The 19,716-nt window shown below is 44.3% G+C and overlaps 1 protein-coding gene across 1 annotated transcript in view; it reads right to left on the bottom strand.

Annotated features, from left to right (window-relative positions):
* LOC141105917 (arsenite methyltransferase-like) overlaps positions 1 to 19,716 on the bottom strand; it is a 106,459-nt gene that overhangs the window by 27,407 nt on the left and 59,336 nt on the right. Inside the window, exons 5-7 of the mRNA XM_073596125.1 lie at positions 17,827 to 17,963; positions 16,714 to 16,783; positions 13,788 to 13,869 (exon numbers count right to left, since the gene is read on the bottom strand). Coding sequence (XP_073452226.1) covers positions 13,788 to 13,869; positions 16,714 to 16,783; positions 17,827 to 17,963 — 289 coding nt within the window. The remainder of the gene's footprint in view (positions 1 to 13,787; positions 13,870 to 16,713; positions 16,784 to 17,826; positions 17,964 to 19,716) is intronic.

The following is a 19,716-nucleotide window of genomic DNA, read 5'->3' as shown; positions in this document are numbered from 1 at the left end:
GGACATTCCAACAAGACAATGATCAAAAACACAAGGCCAAGTGTGTGTGGCCATCTCAGTCTCCTGACCTCAATATCATTAAGCCACTCTGGGGAGATCTCATGCAAGACAGCCCAAGAATTTACAGGAACTGGAGGCTTTTTGCCAAGAGGAATAGGCAGCTTTACCATCTGAGAAGATAAAGAGCCTCATCCACAAATACCACAAAAGACTTCAAGCTGCCATTGATGTTGAAGGGGGCAATACACGGTATTAAGAACTGGGGTATGTAAACTTTTGATCAGGGTCATTTGGGAAGTTTCTGTTGTGATTACGATCTAAAAAGAGTAAACACGATTGATAATTAATGGCTTTAGCCAAACACTAACCATGAGTGAAAGAAAAGTTTTTGTGTTATCATTCATATTTTCTGAAAATTCTCTGTAAATTTGAACATTTTCACTTAGGGGTGTACTCACTTTTGTTGTACTCACTTGTATTCACTTTTGTTGCGGTTTAGACATTAATGGCTGTGTGTTGAGAAAATGGCTAATTGTGCCCAATTTGGACATTTTTACTTAGGGGTGTACTCACTTTTGTTGCCAGCAGTTTAGACATTAATGGCTGTGTGTTGAGTTATTTTGAGGGGACAGCAGACTAAAATATGAAAGTATATTATTTTAAGGGCACTATCTTCTCTATAGATCTATTTTCTTGGTTTTATTTTTTGTTCCCCTTGTCTTCCTTTGGTATTGGTTACATGTGAACAAATGTTCATGGGCTGATGTTTTGTACAGTACTTCTGTTTTGTATCCCTTTTATACTGTTAGTAATATATGTAGCTTTGCAACATAAAAAAAAAAAAAAAAGAAAGAAAAGAAACGTTTTCCCTTTTTACTGGAAACATGTTTTATTGTATTGTTTAAAGCAGATTTTTTTTTTTACCTTGAAGTGGGGCACTGCATGGGTTAACTGATTTCCCAGCTGTGCTGTGAGTGGACATGGCCGTCACATGATCGGGAGGGCCAATCAGAGGGCCCATATCCTGATCCCGCCTTGGCTGTGTCCTGTGATCACAGCCATTACAGGATTGTGCCACTGCAGTGTTCCTGTACTCAGAACGACGAAAGGCCCACCCGGCCGTTTATGTACAGTGGCAGGAAGGAAGGAGGTTAAAGGTGAACAAACAAGTGTATCTATGGTTTGACCATTTGTTTGAGGGCTCAAGCAAATGTGACAGTTAGCAATCCCGGCATTCCAGTAATGTAACTTTTTTGAAACCATTAACCACTTCAGCCCTGGAAGGATTTACCCCCTTCCTGACCAGAGCACTTTTTACAATTTGGCACTGCGTCGCTTTAACTGCTAATTGCGCGGTCATGCAATGCTGTACCCAAACGAAGTTTATGTCCTTTTCTTCCCACAGATAGAGATTTCTTTTGATGGTATTTGATCACCTCTGCGGTTTTATTTTTTGCGCTATAAATGGAAAAAATCGAAAATTTTGAAAAAAAATGATATTTTCTACATTTTGTTATAAAAAAAATCCAATAAACTCAATTTTAGTCATACATTTAGGCCAAAATGTATTCAGCCACATGTCTTTGATAAAAAAAATGTCAATAAGTGTATATTAATTGGTTTGCGCAAAAATTATAGCGTCTACAAACTAGGGTACATTTTCTGGAATTTACACAGCTTTTAGTTTATGACTGCCTATGTCATTCCTTGAGGTGCTAAAATGGCAGGGCAGTACAACCCCACCCCCCCCAAATGACCCCATTTTGGAAAGTAGACACTCCAAGGAAATTGCTGAGAGGCATGTTGAGCCAATTGAATATTAATTTTTTTTGTCCCAAGTGATTGAATAATGACAAAAAAAAAAAAATTTACAAAAAGTTGTCACTAAATGATATATTGCTCACACAGGCCATGGGCATATGTAGAATTGCACCATAAAATACATTCAGGTGCTTCCCCTGAGTACGGGGATACCACATGTGTGGGACTTTTTGGGAGCCTAGCCGCGTACGGGGCCCCGAAAACCAATCACTGCCTTCAGGATTTCTAAGGGCGTAAATTTTTGATTTCACTCCTCACTACCTATCACAGTTTTGAAGGCCATAAAATGCCCAGATGGCACAAAACCCCCCCCCCAAATGACCACATTTTGGAAAGTAGACACCCCAAGCTATTTGCTGAGAGGCATGGTGAGTCCTTGGAATATTTTATATTTTGACACAAGAGGCATGGTGAGTATTTTGCAGCTCTCATTTGTTTTTGAAAATGAAGAAAGACAAGAAAAAAAAATGTTTTTTTCTTTTTTCAATTTTCAAAACTTTGTGACAAAAAGTGAGGTTTGCAAAATACTCACTATACCTCTCAGCAAATAGCTTGGGGTGTCTACTTTCCAAAATAGGGTCATTTGGGGGGGGGGGGGTTTCGTGCCACCTGGGCATTCCATGGCCTCCGAAACTGTGATAGGCAGTGAAGAGTGAAATCAAAAATTTACGCCCTTAGAAAGCCTGAAGGCGGTGCTTGGTTTTTGGGGTCCCGTACGCGGCTAGGCTCCCAAAAAGTCTCACACATGTGGTATCCCTGTACTCAGGAGAAGCAACAGAATGTATTTTGGGTTGTAATTTCACATATTCCCATGGCATGTTTGAGCAATATATCATTTAGTGACAACTTTGTGCAAAAAAAAAAAAACATTGTCTTTTTCCCGCAACTTGTGTCACAATATAAAATATTCCATGGACTCGACATGCCTCTCAGCAAATAGCTTGGGGTGTCTACTTTCCAAAATTAGGTCATTTTGGGGGGTTTTGAACTGTCCTGGCATTTTATGCACAACATTTAGAAGCTTATGTCACACATTACTCACTATTCTAACCACTTGAAGACAAAGCCCTTTCTGACACTTTTTGTTTACATGAAAAAATTATTTTTTTTCTGCAAGAAAATTACTTTGAACCCCCAAACTTTATATATTTTTTAAAGAAAATGCCCTACAGATTAAAATGGTGGGCGTTTATTTTTTTTTTCACACAGTATTTGCGCAGTGATTTTTCAAACGCATTTTTTTGGGAAAAAACACACTTTTTTTAAATTTTAATGCACTAAAACACACTATATTGAGGGGGCGTGACCGGAAGCCGACCTTAATGGACGCCTAAGCTCACAGCTCCATCAGCCCACAGCATTGAAGGCACATTAGGGGACGAGCCACAACACCCACATGGGCAAATCGAGGACCACCCGATCCTCCAAACAAAGGGGCACATCGCAACCCCCTCCAGGAGCATCCGCAGACCTCCGCACCTTCTTCCTCCAGACGGACATGTCTCAGAGCGGGGGAGACAAGATGGCGCCGGACACTCAGGCGCGCGGTCGACGGAGCTCCCCGCAGCCCATACCGCCTCACACCACCCAGCAACACCACCCATCTGGCTCCCCGCTGAAGGAGACAGCCCCAGGGATCCCAACACATCACGAGGGAGCGGTGAGTCCACCAACCCCTCCCGATCCCCAGTCTATGCAGACACGCGGGCCGCTGCCCGCCATGACGCAGGCCGCCTCACAGCACTACACACAGTGCTCAGCTGCATTTCCGCGCCTTCTCAGAGCGGCCTCAGACCCTTACATACAGGGAACGGCTCCGCTCTCCCCAGCATCCTCAATCCTCTCCCAGGACTACCCACCATTACCTGCCCCAGCCTACCCCCCTGTGCAGAAACACCAGGACCTGGAGGATGACAGTGAAAGTCCCTGGGCCGTGCCTATATCATCTCCCCCACCAAAAGCACAGAGACTCTCTAGATCCAGAGACCCCAGTGTCTCTAGGCAGCAACAAGCCTTCAATTCCTCATATGCACAGAAAGCCAGCACCCCCCCCTGTACAACATCAGACAACCACCACATGAGGCCCCGCCCAGCTGACACAGGCCCTGCCGTGGTCGGAGCAGTGGGAACCCTCGGTGTCTGGACCCCCTGTGCCGTCTGAGGCAGGCTCACTCAGCCCACGCTCTCCGCCCCCAGCCCCATCCCCACCGTGCCAGCAATTTGGACCGATGCAACCCTCACACATGCCACCTCAATGGCATACATATCTCCAGGCCATGCCAACTAAGGAGGACTTCAGACAACTAATAGAAGATGTGAAATCCACATGCCGCACAGAAATTCAAGTTCTCCAAACAGGCCTTAAGCACCTGGCAGACAGAGTGGAGATGGCGGAGGAAGAGATCCAGGAAACAAAATTAGCAGTTCACAGATCACAACTTCAAGGAGCGGAACACAGATCACTCCTCAGAGATATGCAGAGACACGTGGAGGACTTGGACAACAGGGGGCGCCGCAACAACATTCGCGTGAGAGGTATCCCAGAATCGGAGGGTAGCGAGGACTTACAAACCATTCTACAAACCATCTTCAACAACCTCCTCGGTGAACCCCCCACAAAACATATAGAGATGGACAGGGCACACCGAGCCCTACGTCCTAAAGGAGCAGCATCTAAGCCAAGGGATGTTATCTGTAGAATCACCTCCTACCCCCTCAAGGAGGGAATCATGAAACAAGCACGCCTGGCACGCAAAATTATTTTTGACGGGACTCAGCTACAACTATACCCTGATCTTTCTTGGATCACTCTGCAAAAACGCAGACTCCTTCAACCGTTACTGCAACTACTACAGACCAAGACAATCCCTTATCGGTGGGGCTTCCCCTTCACCCTCACTGCAAAGCACCAAGGCACAACAGCTGTTCTGAGATATCCGGAGGACCTCCGCACATTCTGCAATACCCTGGACATTCAACCCCCACAGCTTCCAGAGTGGAACCTAGTAGCCACCCCTCCAACACCACCTACAGTCTGGCAGAAGGTCCCCACCTCCAATCGGCCCAGAAACCCTGAGGCATCACGCAAACCTACCAAACACAAGAATGGATAAGCTCCACCGCTCCATGAAGGCTTGCACCTCCGTATGGAACACTACTACTCTGGAACTTTGGTTCTTCCTAATCGGGACTTCAATGCCCACTATATTTCTAGTTTATAGTCTCCTGAATTGCCCCTACACCATAGAAAGATTAACTACAAGGGCTCACCTAGATCGAGCTTTGAGAACGTGGATACTCATTTGATCGCCCCTCACCCCCCCTGTTCTTTTTTTTTTTGATTCATAGCTTAGCGAATCATAAAGTTTGATTGTACAGCTATACTAGCGGCGGGCTCCCTGGTGCCTTCTCCTGGCTGGTCCTTCTGGGTTGGCGGGGGGGAGGCATCTGGGAATCTGTGATTGTCAAGGCCTGTTGGCCAGAAAAGCACTAAAGATAATGTATGCAACATGTTACCACTTGGTTTTATTCTCTCACCCCTCTCTCCCTCACCTTTCTTCTCTCTCTCTCCCTCTAAGTCGTCCTCAGATGTACACAAAGGTGACAGTGCAGTGTCCTGGTCCCCTCCCGGAGAGTGCCGGCTCCTGGCTTTTGACCACAGACCCTGGTGCATCCTCGGTAAGTAAGCTCACACACACCCACCCACATGTAGATAGATGGCAAAGATACTATCCTTAAATGTCCATGGACTGAATTCTAACAAAAAAAGGCATCTGGCGCTGAGGGAGTTCAGACAATCGGGAGCTGATATAATAATGGTACAGGAAACACATTTTAATAAAGAGGGCTCATTCGCGTTCGCCTCCAGATATTTTCCTCAAATATATTTATCTTCTAGCACTCAAAAAAAAGCGGGTGTGGCTATACTTATTAAAAAGGGAGCCCCCTTCACTTGTGCAAACCACTATGCTGATCCTAAAGGTCACTTCATTATCCTACAAGGTACATGGCACGCACAACCAATCACGTTATGCGCCCTATACACACCGAACACCAAACAATATAACTTTCTCTCCAAAGTATACTCCCGCATCTTTAAATCAAACCCAGGGGTTTTGGTGGTGGGGGGGGAATTTCAACCTTGTCCAATCAGCAACTGCGGATCGTCAGGTGGTGGGCACCCGGACGTCACCAACAGGAGTCCTTAGGGACTCTAGACTCTTCCGACAAATCTCTAGACGATATGCGCTCTTTGACGCGTGGAGGGCCCTTCACCCAGGCGATCGGCAGTATACATTTTACTCCGCCCCCCACCGCACCCACTCTAGAATAGATTACTTCTTCGTCAACAATCTCACGCTCAAATTAACACAAGCAGCTCAAATACTCCCCATCTCATGGTCAGATCATGCCCCCATCCTACTCAGGCTGAACTTAGACACCCCCAACCGCAAATCCTATAACTGGAGACTTAACACATTCCTCCTCCAACACCTGCCCTCTCAATTGGAATTACATTCCACCCTTAAATATTACTTTACAGAAAATGCCTCCTCAGAAACTTCACTATCTACACTATGGGAGGCCCACAAGGCGGTCCTACGCGGTAAGTGTATGGCACTGTCCTCCGCAATGAAGAAAGATAAACTAGCAGCGAAATTAAACGCGGAGAGGGACCTCAAAGTATTGGAGGGTAAGCTCCAAAATACCCCCACAATACCCCTTCTTCGGAAAATAATTAGTCTCCGCTCCACCCTTAAAGAACTCGCATTAGGCCAAGTAGAAAAAGCACTGACTAGACTGAAACAAATGTTTTATGACAAGGGAAACAAGGCGCATTCCCTTTTAGCCAACAAATTACGAGACAAGTCCCACATGCAAACACCACACCAAATTAAAAATAAATTAGGACAAATGGTATCCCACCCCACAGAGATTGCCCATACTTTTGCAGACTTTTACAAAAACCTATACAATAACCCAGACATACCCAGTAACCCCCCCTCACAGGACCTATCCCACAAACTACGACAGTATCTAGAATCCAGTGGAATCCCCCACTTGACGCCAACTGACTTGCTATCACTAAATGCACAGATCACAGACGAGGAAATAGAACTGACTGTTAAAAGTTTGCCTTCACATAAAGCCCCGGGACCAGACGGATTCCCATACGAATACTACAAAACGTTCCTCCCCACCTTACTTCCACATATGCGCAGGATATTTCAAGCCTTCCTACAAGACACCCCCATACCTCCAGACATGCAACGTTCCTTTATTACGCTTATACCCAAACCGGATAAAGACCCCTCCATATGCGCTAGTTACAGACCCATTGCGTTACTGAACTCCGACCTAAAAATCTTTACCAAACTCCTTTCCAACCGCCTCAATCAGATCCTCCCCTCCCTGGTCCACAAAGACCAGGTGGGATTTGTCCCGCTCAGACAAGCAGGCGATAATACTAGAAAGGTAATAGATTTGGTGGAGGTGGCGAACAGGGAAGGCCAGGCGTCCTTGCTGTTAAGCCTGGACGCGGAAAAAGCATTTGATCGGCTGGGGTGGCCTTTTCTGTTCGCCACCTTGCAATTTATGGGATTTCAGGGACCTTTCCTACAAGCAGTCAAACACTTATACACTAACCCCTCATCCCAAGTTAGAACCCCCTTTGCACTCTCTCCGACATTTTCTGTGGCGAACGGGACTAGACAGGGGTGCCCACTCTCCCCTCTCCTATTCGCACTCTGTGTAGAACCCCTAGCAGCATCCATCAGAAGCAACCCAGATATTAAGGGAATTTCGGTCAGAGGTAGAGAATTTAAGATCTCCCTCTTCGCCGACGATATCATACTCACACTGACTCAACCCCATACTACCCTTCCGATCCTACATACAGAACTAAGCCGCTTTAGAGCCCTTTCAGGATATAAAATAAACGAATCAAAATCAGAAGCACTTCCAATTAATATCCCGGCCACCGAGGTTACACTCTTAAAGTCCAACTTCCCATTTACATGGAAAACAACATCCCTGAAATATCTGGGGACGTACATCACCTCCAAATTTAACACCCTGTACCAGGAGAACTTTCCCCCATTATTCCGTTCAATTAGATCCTCCATGCTCCAATGGAAAAAGCACCATATCTCCCTGATAGGCAGAATAGCCTCGCTTAAAATGACTATCCTTCCTCCTTTATCTTTTTCAAACACTACCCACACCAATTCCGCTCCACCAATTGAAAAAACTTCAGTCTGATCTCCTACAATTTGTTTGGAATTATAAAAGACACAGGGCACCAGGATCAGTGTTGATGGCGTCCCGCAATGAAGGGGGACTAGCCTTCCCTAATATTGTTAAATACTATTACGCAGCTCAACTACGTGCAATAGCATCGTGGTACACCCACAAGTCCTACAATAAATGGACGGAAATTGAGAAGCTATGGCTAGCTCCCACACACCTAAATAATCTATTATGGAGTGCGAACGCGGACGTGGCCCCTAAGCGTATGCTAGGTCCCATGTCCCTCTTGCGGAGGGTATGGCGCAAACTGGATCCTTCTCATGGACTGTCATCGGAAAAATCGCTCCTGACCTCTTTTGTCTGTAACCCCAAAGTGCCGGACAGCCTCACCTATCAAATGTCACACCCCTGGACCTCCCGGAATTTATTCCACTTTGGAAGCCTGGTGGATCCTAGGACACGGAAACTCTTGCCATTTACCGATCTACAAAATAAATATGAACTTCCTAGACAGGCGTTCTATGGGTACTTACAAATCAGACATTATGCTCTTACTATAACACCCAACCTACAATTTTCACCTCCTTCCCCATTCGAAACTATGATTCTGGCAGGCAATGCCCAGAGAGGGCTCATATCGGGCATATACAAGATCCTAAACACATTCTCCCAAGATGGGCAGGGCAAACATTCTTATATGACCAAATGGGAAAGGACTCTTGGTGAGGACATTCCTATGACACAGTGGCAGATCATCTGGTCCCAAGCAGCAAGGAGCTCAATATGCACATTGTATAAGGAAAACTCCTATAAAATTCTCCTACAGTGGTATATGACCCCAGAGGTGCTCCATAAGATCTTCCCTAATACCTCCGATAGGTGCTGGCGTTGCCAAGGAGCAAAAGGCACCTTCCTACATATATACTGGAGCTGCCCACTTCTGGCCCCATACTGGTACACAGTCCAGAGACTACTAGACCGCCTATTGGACACACAGGTCCAGGCGTCCCCAAAGTTCTTTTTATTGGGTCTATCACCACTCAAACTCTCCACCCCATATAAGAAATTAGTGCGTCATGTCCTAACGGCAGCAAGATGCCTCATAGCTTTACACTGGAAACGCTCCGACCCACCAACTGCTGAGGATCTTTATGCCAGAATTAAGGACATAGAAGTGATGGAAAATATGACAGCCAGAATACAAGACAGACTGGAGGCACATAACAGGGTCTGGGAGCCATGGCACCTCCGGGAGGACCCACCTTGACCAGGTAACACCGCTATCTCAACGACTTCTATATCACCCCCCCTTTTTTTTCTAAATCTCATTTCTTTTCTCCTCCTCCTCTCCCCCACCTTCTTCTCTACCTCCTACTATCTACCTCTAATTTCTTTTAAATGTATAGACTTATGACTTCTACAGTTTTGAAACATATAATCACAGTTATGCAGTGGTGAAGCAGGTATCCCAATAACATGTAAAACAAATGAATCACTAGACGACAAGCATTGGACTACCGAAGGCACTTAGTAATACTTCTATCTATGAGTAAAGAAATTTAGCACCAGCAAACTATATGTTAACTTAAGTTTAGATACCACCATTGCTCAGAATGTTCTCACTGCAATGTAATGCACCTGTGTTTGAAAATAAAAACGCTATTTGGAAAAAACACACTATATTGCCCAAATGTTTGATGAAATAAAAAAGATGATCTTAGGCCAAGTACATGGATACCAAACATTACATGCTTTAAAATTGCGCACAAACGTGCAGTGGCAACAAACTAAATACATTTTTAAAAGCCTTTAAAAGCCTTTACAGGTTACCACTTTAGATTTACAGAGGAGGTCTACTGCTAAAATTACTGCCCTCCATCTGACCTTTGCGGTGATACTTCACATGCATGGTGCAATTGCTGTTTACATTTGACGCCAGACCGATGCTTGTGTTCGCCTTAGCGCGAGAGCAGGGGGGGACAGGGGTGCTTTTTTTTTTTTTTCTTTATTATTTGTTTGCTTTTTTATCTTATTTTTAAACTGTTCCTTTCATTTTTTTAAAAATCATTTTTATTGTTATCTCAGGGAATGTAAATATCCCCTATGATAGCAATAGGTAGTGACAGGTACTCTTTTTTTAAATAATTGGGGTCTATTAGACTCTAGATCTCTCCTCTGCCCTCAAAGCATCTGACCACACCAAGATCGGTGTGATAAAATGCTTTCCCAATTTCCCAATGGCGCTGTTTACATCCGGCGAAATCTAAGTCATGAAATGCTCGTAGCTTCCGGTTTCTTAGGCCATAGAGATGTTTGGAGCCACTCTGGTCTCTGATCAGCTCTATGGTCGGCTGGCTGAATCACCAGCTGCATTCTCAGGTTCCCTGTTGAGACAGGAGAGCCAGAGAAAAACACGGAAGAAGGTGGTGAGGGGGGGAATTCCCTCCCACTGCTTGTAAAAGCAGTCTAGAGGCTAATTAGCCGCTAGGATTGCTTTTACATGAAAGCCGACCGCTGGCTGAAAAGAATGATACCAAGATGATACCTAAACCTGCAGGCATCATTCTGGTATAACCACTCAAAGTCGTGAATGGCGTACCTGAAGACAAAAAAATGGTTAACAATAAAACACAGTAAACGGTAAAGTATAAAAAATTGCATACCTGGAAAGCAAACATGATAAAACATAATAACAATAAAACATTGCAGAATAGAATACAGTAAAAAAGAGCAGAACAATAGAGAGAGAATAGAGAGAGAGAGAAAACAATAAAACGACAACTATTTTTTTTTTTTTATATATTTTTTTGTGGTTTTTTTTACACTTTTTTTTGTAACTGTAACTTTTATAACTGTAACCGGTTCCAGGTTCGGGTCTCTCAAAATGCGATGACATCTTGGAAGACCCTGTGAAAGTGTGCCTAGTCTGTGCAATGCTGTACGCTACGCTAATACTCAACTAGTGAATGGTAGCGTTCAAAACATTCACCAATGCAAAGACCAGGATTGTCAGGACAGGAGGGACAATAATAGCGGGCGTCACGCCTATATCCGTGCTTGCTGCAGACACAACATCTTTTTTGGGGGGTTCGCTGGGTAGGAGTACTCGGGAGGACATAAAGAAAATGCCTCTCATGCAGCCGACTGCATTTGGTTGGGGATGTGAATGGGGGAAGTACGGGCGCTGCGGAAGTGGTGGGTTCCCAATTATTAGGATTGGCGAATGCAGCAGGAAGGGCATTATGGGCACGACGGGCCTGTGTTTGTCTTCTTCTTGGTGGCAGCGGGACACTACTTGTGCTTGCCACCTCACCAGCTTGAACTGCACTTATGGGACTCGCCACATCACCAAGTGTTACTGCAGTGCTGGTTTGACTACGACCGGGGTGTACTAGGCCGCTGGTGCTTGCCAGTTCCCCAAAACGCTACCAAAAAAACTGTTAGCGATCGCAGGGATCAGGCCTGACTCTGCGAATGCTGCAGTTATGTGTTTAGTGTTTTGTAAGTGACAGTGATCGATCGATACTGCACTTGGGTGGGCTGGGCCGGGCCGGACGGAGGGGCAAAACGCAGGTGCTAGCAGGTATCTGGGCTGATCCCACTAACACTGCGTTTTTGGGAACCCTAAACTGCTGGGGACACTAGTATAGATCTGATCAGATCAGATATTGATCCGTTCAGATACTATACCACTAAGGGAGGTGTACGGTGCGTGCGTGGGTGTTAGTGGTACTGGAGCTAACCTGACGCTGCCTGGGGCTGGTGCTTGCCAATTCACCAAAAGGCTACAAAAAAAAAAACAGTTAGCAATAGCAGGGATCAGGCCTGACTCTGCGAACGCTGCAGTTATGTGTTTAGTGTTTTGTAAGTGACAGTGATCGATCGATACTGCACTTGGGTGGGCTGGGCCGGGCTGGGCGGAGGGGCAAAACGCAGGTGCTAGCAGGTATCTGGGCTGATCCCGCTAACACTGTGTTTTTGGCAACCCTAAACTGCTGGGGACGCTAGTATAGATTTGATTGGATCAGATATTGATCCATTCAGATACTATACCACTAAGGGAGGCGTATGCTGCGTGCGTGGGTGTTAGCAGTACTGGCACTAACCTGACGCTGCCTGGGGTGATGCATATCACCGCCGGGCGATCAGGGGGCTAAACCTTTATTTCTGTAATAAACGGCGGGTGCCCTAACACTATAAAAAATAAACTAACTAACCAGCGTCACCCGTAACACTTATACAGTGATCACTGGTGAAAGGGTTTATTATTATTTATTAGGTAGTATATGGGGGTCCCTGTCGCTATAAAACGCTGACGGCGAACCTATATATTTATCTCCCTAACTAGTGTCACCAGTGACACTAATACAGCGATCAGAAAAATGATCGCTTAGTGACACTGGCGACGGGGGGTGATCAAGGGGTTAAAACTTTATTAGGGGGGATTAGGGGGGTACCCTAGATCTAAAGGGGGCTACCACTAACTGCCCTACCACACTAATGCCCCGTACACATGGTCGGACATTGATTGGACATTCCGACAACAAAATCCTAGGATTTTTTATGACAGATGTTGGCTCAAACTTGTCTTGCATACACACGGTCACGCAAAGTTGTCGGAAAATCCAATCGTTCTGAACGCAGTGACGTAAAACACGTATGTCGGGACTCTAAACGGGGAAGTAGCCAATAGCTTTCATCTCTTTATTTATTCTGAGCATGCGTGGCACTTTGTGCTTCGGATTTGTGTACACACGATTGGAAATTCCCACAACGGATTTTGTTGTCGGAAAATTTTATAGCCTGCTCTCAAACTTTGTGTGTCAGAAAATCCGATGGAAAATGTGTGATGGAGCCTACACACGGTCGGAATTTCCGACAACAAGGTCCTATCACACATTTTCTGTCGGAAAATCCGACCGTGTGTACGGGGCATAACTGTCACAAACTGACACCAATGCAGTAATCAGAAAAAAAAAACTGCTTGGTGTCAGTGTGACGGGGGGGGGGGGGTGGGAGGGGTGATTAGGGGGTGATCGGGGGTGTAATGTGTGCCTGGCATGTTCTACTGTGTGTGTGTTGTGCACTCACTCGGATGTCTTCTCTCCTCGGCGCCGGAACGGAAAATACTGAGCCGAGGAGCGATGACATCACTTCCTCTGCTGCTGTTTACTATACAGCAGCAGAGGAATGATTCCATTGGCCGGGAGCGATCGGGAGGGGGTGGCCGTGAATGGATGGCCTCCCCCTCACCTCCGATCACCGGGGGAGAAATGCTGACCACCTCGGGCACCGGGGGGGGTGTCCAATCGGACCCCCCGCCCGCAGGAGGCAGATCACATACAAGTACGTGATTCTGCCTGCCCTTGCCATTCTGCCGACGTATATCGTCGCGAGGCGGTCGGCAAGTGGTTAAATCGATGGGTTTAGTTTTGTTTTATTATTTACTGCTGGGGCTCTGGGCTTCAGCAAAATGGCAGCCTCCAACAAGAAGAAACAGGAGCAATGCTGGAGGTAATTTACAGCACACACTAATTTTGGTAGCACAATTGTTAATGTGGAATATATGTTACTTGCTAAAGAGCATATTTTTTTATGAAGTTGTTATGGGTAAAGTTCTGCTTTAATATCCAAATTGGAACTGGAAACAGCTATTGCTATGAGTAACAGTTTTAATACATCAGACCTATAATGAGCACTTATCCTACTGTACTTACCCCACAACATTGTGTTTCTTGTAAGTTCCTCTGAAAGCTTTTTGTCAATATACATGTCACTAAAGTAAATTTCTCCCCCATACTGAAAAACAGAATATGAAGGCATTTAAAAGAAATAAGCAATGTCACCCTCTGAATGAGAAACATACTACATAATTTTCCATAATTTCCATTATTCTAATGGTTTTGTGAATGAAAACTGCAAATGAATAGAGAACTATGAATATAAACCCTACGACACCCAACTGTTGGGCTAGTTTAATTAGGCAAACAGCCCCTAATTATCCATAAAGTATGGCACTGGCATTCCTGATGCCCAATACGCATGCCCTAAGGCTGGGATGTGATTCAACACACACAAGCACTTGGCATCTAAGAAATGCCCAGAGGAATGTAGGACTGAAGTCACAGGAGCTTGATAGACCTCTGTTACATACATCCATAATAGTTAAAGGACTGTTAATAGTAGACATGTACTTAGAGAAATATCGGCTGCCACTGCTGATCCTTTTCATAAGAAATATTAGTTGCCTGCCTGTTTCTGTCTTCAATAATTTTGGTCACTGTGACACAACAAGAATGCAGCAGCCAAAGTAGGGGTGAAATCAGATCTCCTGACCTTTATAAATGCTACTGGTCAGTGAGTCAGAAAGTGCTGAAGTCAGTGGATCCGCATGATCTCCAGGTAACTAGTATGTTTTCCAAAGGAGTGAACATTGCTGCTCAGTACACGTTTCATAGATTTCACCTACAAAGTACAGTACTAGTTCAGATCAGGAATATTCTACCACCTAGTGGCCATATAGAAATATGCTACTATTAAATTGCTATGAAGCATGCAGTTGGGTGGATTTACTAAAGGAAAATAGACTGTACACTTTGCAAATGCGAATGCTCTAATTTTCCCCAGAGCTTAGTAAATGTGGTAAAGCTCTGCTGATTTTCATCATCCAAACATGTGCAAAATGCATTTTTTCCCCTGCACCTGATTGGGTATTCTTTACAAAGTGAAGTTTACCACCTTGCATTTATGTAGGAAAATGAGTACAACTGCACTTGCAGAGTGCAACAGCACTTATAAAGGGCACAGTCTATTTGCCTATAGTAAAGCAACCCCAGTATGCTATTCAAGCCTTATATAACAATAGCAAAGCGCATAGATTTATTTTTCTAGAGGTTTAGTAAATGCCGAGCACATGATTTCAGGTGTTTGTATAGCCAGAACTGCTACACAATTCATTTCACAAAACTACTCTCCAAGAAAAAAAATCAAAGGCAATGGAGGAAACTATCCAAGGCAAATATCCATAACAAATTCTACATTTTAGGCCCCATTCACACTTACGTGACTCCAGAGTCATACGATTTCCAGTGCAACTTTGGTGCGTGACTTTCATGCGGCTTTCAGTGAAGCTTTGATTCGAATTTCCACTCTCTGGCACTAAGTCGCATCAAAGTAGTGCAAGCACCTTCGTTGTGGCTTTAAGTCGCACCGATCTGAACGGGTACCATTGAAAATAATTGGCTGTAACTTGTCATGCGACTGTGTCCACAGTCGCATGACAAGTAGCACAAGTGTGAATGGAGCCTTAGTCAGTACTATAAAAAAAAAAATCTCCCAAGTTCCCAATTTTAAAATAAGGATATCTTTCATATACATGCAGAACAGTTGCTTAGTGGTTAGAGGGGTCTTTGTCTGGAGTGTCAGTCAGGTCACTATCTACATGGCGATTGCATGCCCTGTCTGAGCTTGTATGGGTTTCCTTTGGGTACTGCCCCCCTCCACATGCCAAAAACATGCTGGTAGATATGGTAATGTACCGAATGCACCCAAAATTAATCCCTCACCTCCTACAGATAAAGTGAGTTTAATCTCCAGGGAGAAAAGTGCTACAGAAATATAGGGAATTTGTGTGTGTGTGTGTATATATATATATAACAAACAAAGACTTGGGGGGCACACCCTAAAATTGCAACAAAGATGGTGCTGGTATAAGACCATGCAAACAGAACAAAATATTACAGTGCACACACACAGAAATTACATGTAAATCCTATTCTATGAATAGTGTAGGACCCATTGATAATGGGGTACTTTGATGTAGTAGTGGGCTTAAGCACTATATGGCCAAACGGTGTGATCAAATCCCCATATTTTTTGCTGAATATGTTCAGGTGTTTTAAATAGCCTTGCAATAATTAAATGTCATTTTTGTATGTGTGCGCTGAAATTTTTGTGTTATATTTATATCTACATATATATACACACTATAATGTCAAAAGCATTGGGCCTTTACACGCACATGTTAACGGCATTCAGTCTTTGTCCGTGGGGTTCAATATTGAGTTGGCCCACCCTTTGCAGCTATAACAGCTTCAACTCTTCTGGGAAGGCTGTCCACAAGGTTTTCGAGTGTGTCTATGGGAATGTTTGACCATTCTTCCAGAAGCGTGTTTGTGAGATCAGGCACTGATGTGGGCAAGAAGGCCTGTCTCGCAGTCTCCGGTGTAATTCATCCCAAAGGTGTTCTATCGGGTTGAGATCAGGACTCTGTGCAGGCCAGTCAAGTTCCTCCACCCCAAACTCACTCCTCCATGTCTTTATAGACCTTGCTTTGTGCACTGGTACGCAGTCATGTTAGAACAGGAAGGGGCCATCCCCAAACTGTTCCGACAGAGTTGGGAGCATGAAATTGTCCAAAATGTCTTGGTATGCTGACCCCTTAAGAGTTCCCTTCACTGGAACTAATATATATATATATATATATATATATATATATATATACACACACACATGGCAGAAATAAGTACAAGGACTCTACGCTGACACAAGGCAATAAGGATTCTGCTGACTAACTGTTTTCTGAAGGAATCATCAAATAGGTTGGATCAGGGGGAATGATTAAATCTAACATTATTATTTTACCTTTAGAACACGGTAAGCTTCCTTTAGCACAGCCTTCTTATCAGGAGAAAGGTTTATCACACAGTTAGATCTGCAGGAAACAGGAGGAAGAAGTTACTTGTACTATGTTATACTATTCACTACATTTACAACCTGGCTTATGTAATATTGTCTGAGACAAAACTCTTTATTTCCCACACACCAATCTGAAGTAGTGATTTTTTGCTTTTTAGAAAGATAATGCAACAACTCCCTATGGAGACCTTCTATCCAACAACCAGTAGGAGGGTAGGAGTGGTCATTTATTTCTTTCCCATATTCTTTGCTACCTGTCCTATAAACCAGTCATGTTTATAGCCCTCAGTATGGGGGGGGGGGGGGGGGGCTTTGAGCTGGTAAATGATGTAACTGATGATAATATCAAATCAGGTGATACTGATGGCGTTATTGCAAACTAATTTTTAAAGGCATTTTTTTTTCTAGTGATATCAGGAATAATATTATTATGCTTTCTTTTTTTTTTTTCTTGGGGCAAGCTACCACAACGCCATTATCCCATAGTTTTTAAGATTAAAGATACAACTATGTTGGTGTCCCTTGTCAATTTTACATTGTATTTTTTTTAATGTAACCGCCTACTCCCAAACTGTCATTTGAAGTAAAACACATAGCCAAGTATTATTATACACTATTTTTATTGTGCATTAAAAAAAGAAAACAAATAAAATTAGACATGCTATCTGCCAATAGAACTTAACCAAAAAGTGCATTCTATGCATCCAAAAATATAGAAAATATACCAAATCAAATCATTATTCAACCAAAAAAATAATGTCAAAGCATTTCCTCCAATTCCGCAACATGTCTGGTTGATGAAACGAACTGAAAAGTGCGAACTGAAAAGTGCGAACTGAAAAGTGCAAAATGAAAAGCGCAAAATGAAAAGTGCTAATCAAAACTCACCAAACTTCTACTAATACAAAATTAGCAGAAGGAGCCCAAAGGGTGGCGCTAAAGAGCTGAAAAACAAGGTAGTACATCAATACATTCGTAATTGTTGGCCAACGCCCTTCGGACAAAAGTCCACGGTTTTGTTGGCCAACAATCCGATCGTGTGAACGAGGCTTTACTTACATTACAATATCAAAGGTCTCATCTTCCAAATTTGCAGCTTTCAGGTTTTCAATGTGACCTTTGACAAATTCCACATTAGGCTGTTCATATCCAAACTTCTGCATTTGATAATTAATGTACTTCCTTGATAGCTCTAACTGTAGACCAAGAAAAAATATTTAATACACACAACACCACTGCCCCATGGAAACTAGAACCAATCATTAATCTTCAAACAGGTGTAGCGCATAAAACACATTGACTCTGTTAACACCTAGATGTGTACAAAAGTTAAAATACACTTTATGTTCCAATGTACATAACTGTAGCATGGTCCTGGGCCTCTTTAGGCCTAATAGTTACTTCCAGAGTTGTGTGAGCTGACATCCTTCAATGTAGAGTGGGTTACAAGGCATGGTGGGTGTAATGCAAGATGAACAGGTGGGCACCAGACACTTTTTGAATGCAAAGAGATTTATTGTCTCTTAAACAGAACTGTGGGAGAGAGGGTTAGGGCCAGGACAACTTTAAGTAGATAAAAGATAATTAGCAGACTCCAAGACTTCTATAGGTGGACAGCTATACAGGTGAAGGCCTCCAGCCGGACACCACTTCTGTATAGGTAGGACACTGTTTCCTATGGCAACGATCTTGTAGCTGTTACTAATGGTAATGATATGCAATTATCTGCAACACAAACAGTTCTCTTTACCCCACACTCACTCACTGTGGGTCTTCGCACAACAAGCTCCCAGTCTCTCTGACTAGACTTCAGATCCACTAGCCACTGGATCCCTTGAGCTCTTTCACTTTAGCACTCAGTATCTTCCTCAAACGTCACCCCTGCTTCGATGCTGGGACCCTGGCTTGGTACTTACAGATACTCTTCAAGCTTCACCCCTGCTGATACGTTAGGTCCCTGACTTGGCACTCGACAAGCGTCACCTCTGCTGTCCCGCTGGGTCCCTGACTTGCCACTTGCTGAAGTTTTCCCACGTCTTCACTGTCCCCGGCTGGCAAGAAGTCTGCTCTGGTACTGGCCTCACCTCACTCACTCTGATAGTGGATGGTCCCTCAGTGGCGACAGCTTCCCCTCTACCTTCGACCACAACTGGTTCCCCGGCCGGAGGAATGGTTACTTCTGGTTGGACTACAAGCCCACAGTCCCAACCCTATGCTGCCCTCCTGCTTCTGGATAGGCCCTCAGCCAGATGTCCCCGGGATGAGCCTTAGGTTTCCGGCCTAGCAGCCCAGGTTCTGGATAGGCCCTCAGCCAGATGTCCCCGGGATAAGCCTAGGTTTCTGGCCTAGCAGCCCAGGGCAATACAACACACGTCCACCCAGACAGCCATCCAGGTGGCACAGAACCCCAATCACCTGACTCCGCCCAAATAAATAGGTTCTCCCAGCAGGCCAAGGGACCCAAAAAATCCCTGCCCATTGGCTGAGACACCCCATTCATTCCCAATCTGCCCTTGCAATGCCCTTGTCTTGTCTAATGTCACCAGATACCCAGCCACCTAGCGACAGAAGAGAGAAGTGTAGCAATTCCAGAACTAGGGCGAAATCAATTGACCTCCTAACAATGTCAAAGGTCAAACAATCTCAAAGGTCAAACAATGTCAAAGGTTTCTTTAAAAAGGTATTGGGCACTTTCAAATGTTTTCATTGTTTTAAATAAATATTATTGCAGTTATATTCTCTGTGCTGTTTATTTGCCTTACCTTTAATGATGGGGTCATATGTTGTGGCTGCAGTTTGTAGTATCATGGCTGATTGATTCCTCTATGTCCATATATTACCACAGCTAGCCTGTCTCTATTCGCCAAAGGGGCAAGACAAGTTCCAACTCCAGGTCACATAGCATCCAGTATATGTGTTGCCATCTACTCTGTGTCACATCATGAATGT

Source organism: Aquarana catesbeiana, linkage group LG08 (genome assembly GCF_042186555.1).
Source record: "Aquarana catesbeiana isolate 2022-GZ linkage group LG08, ASM4218655v1, whole genome shotgun sequence".
Classification (NCBI taxonomy): Eukaryota; Metazoa; Chordata; class Amphibia; order Anura; family Ranidae; genus Aquarana; species Aquarana catesbeiana.
The sequence above is the reverse complement of the archived record's forward strand: the minus strand, read 5'-3'. Positions and strand labels throughout refer to the sequence as shown.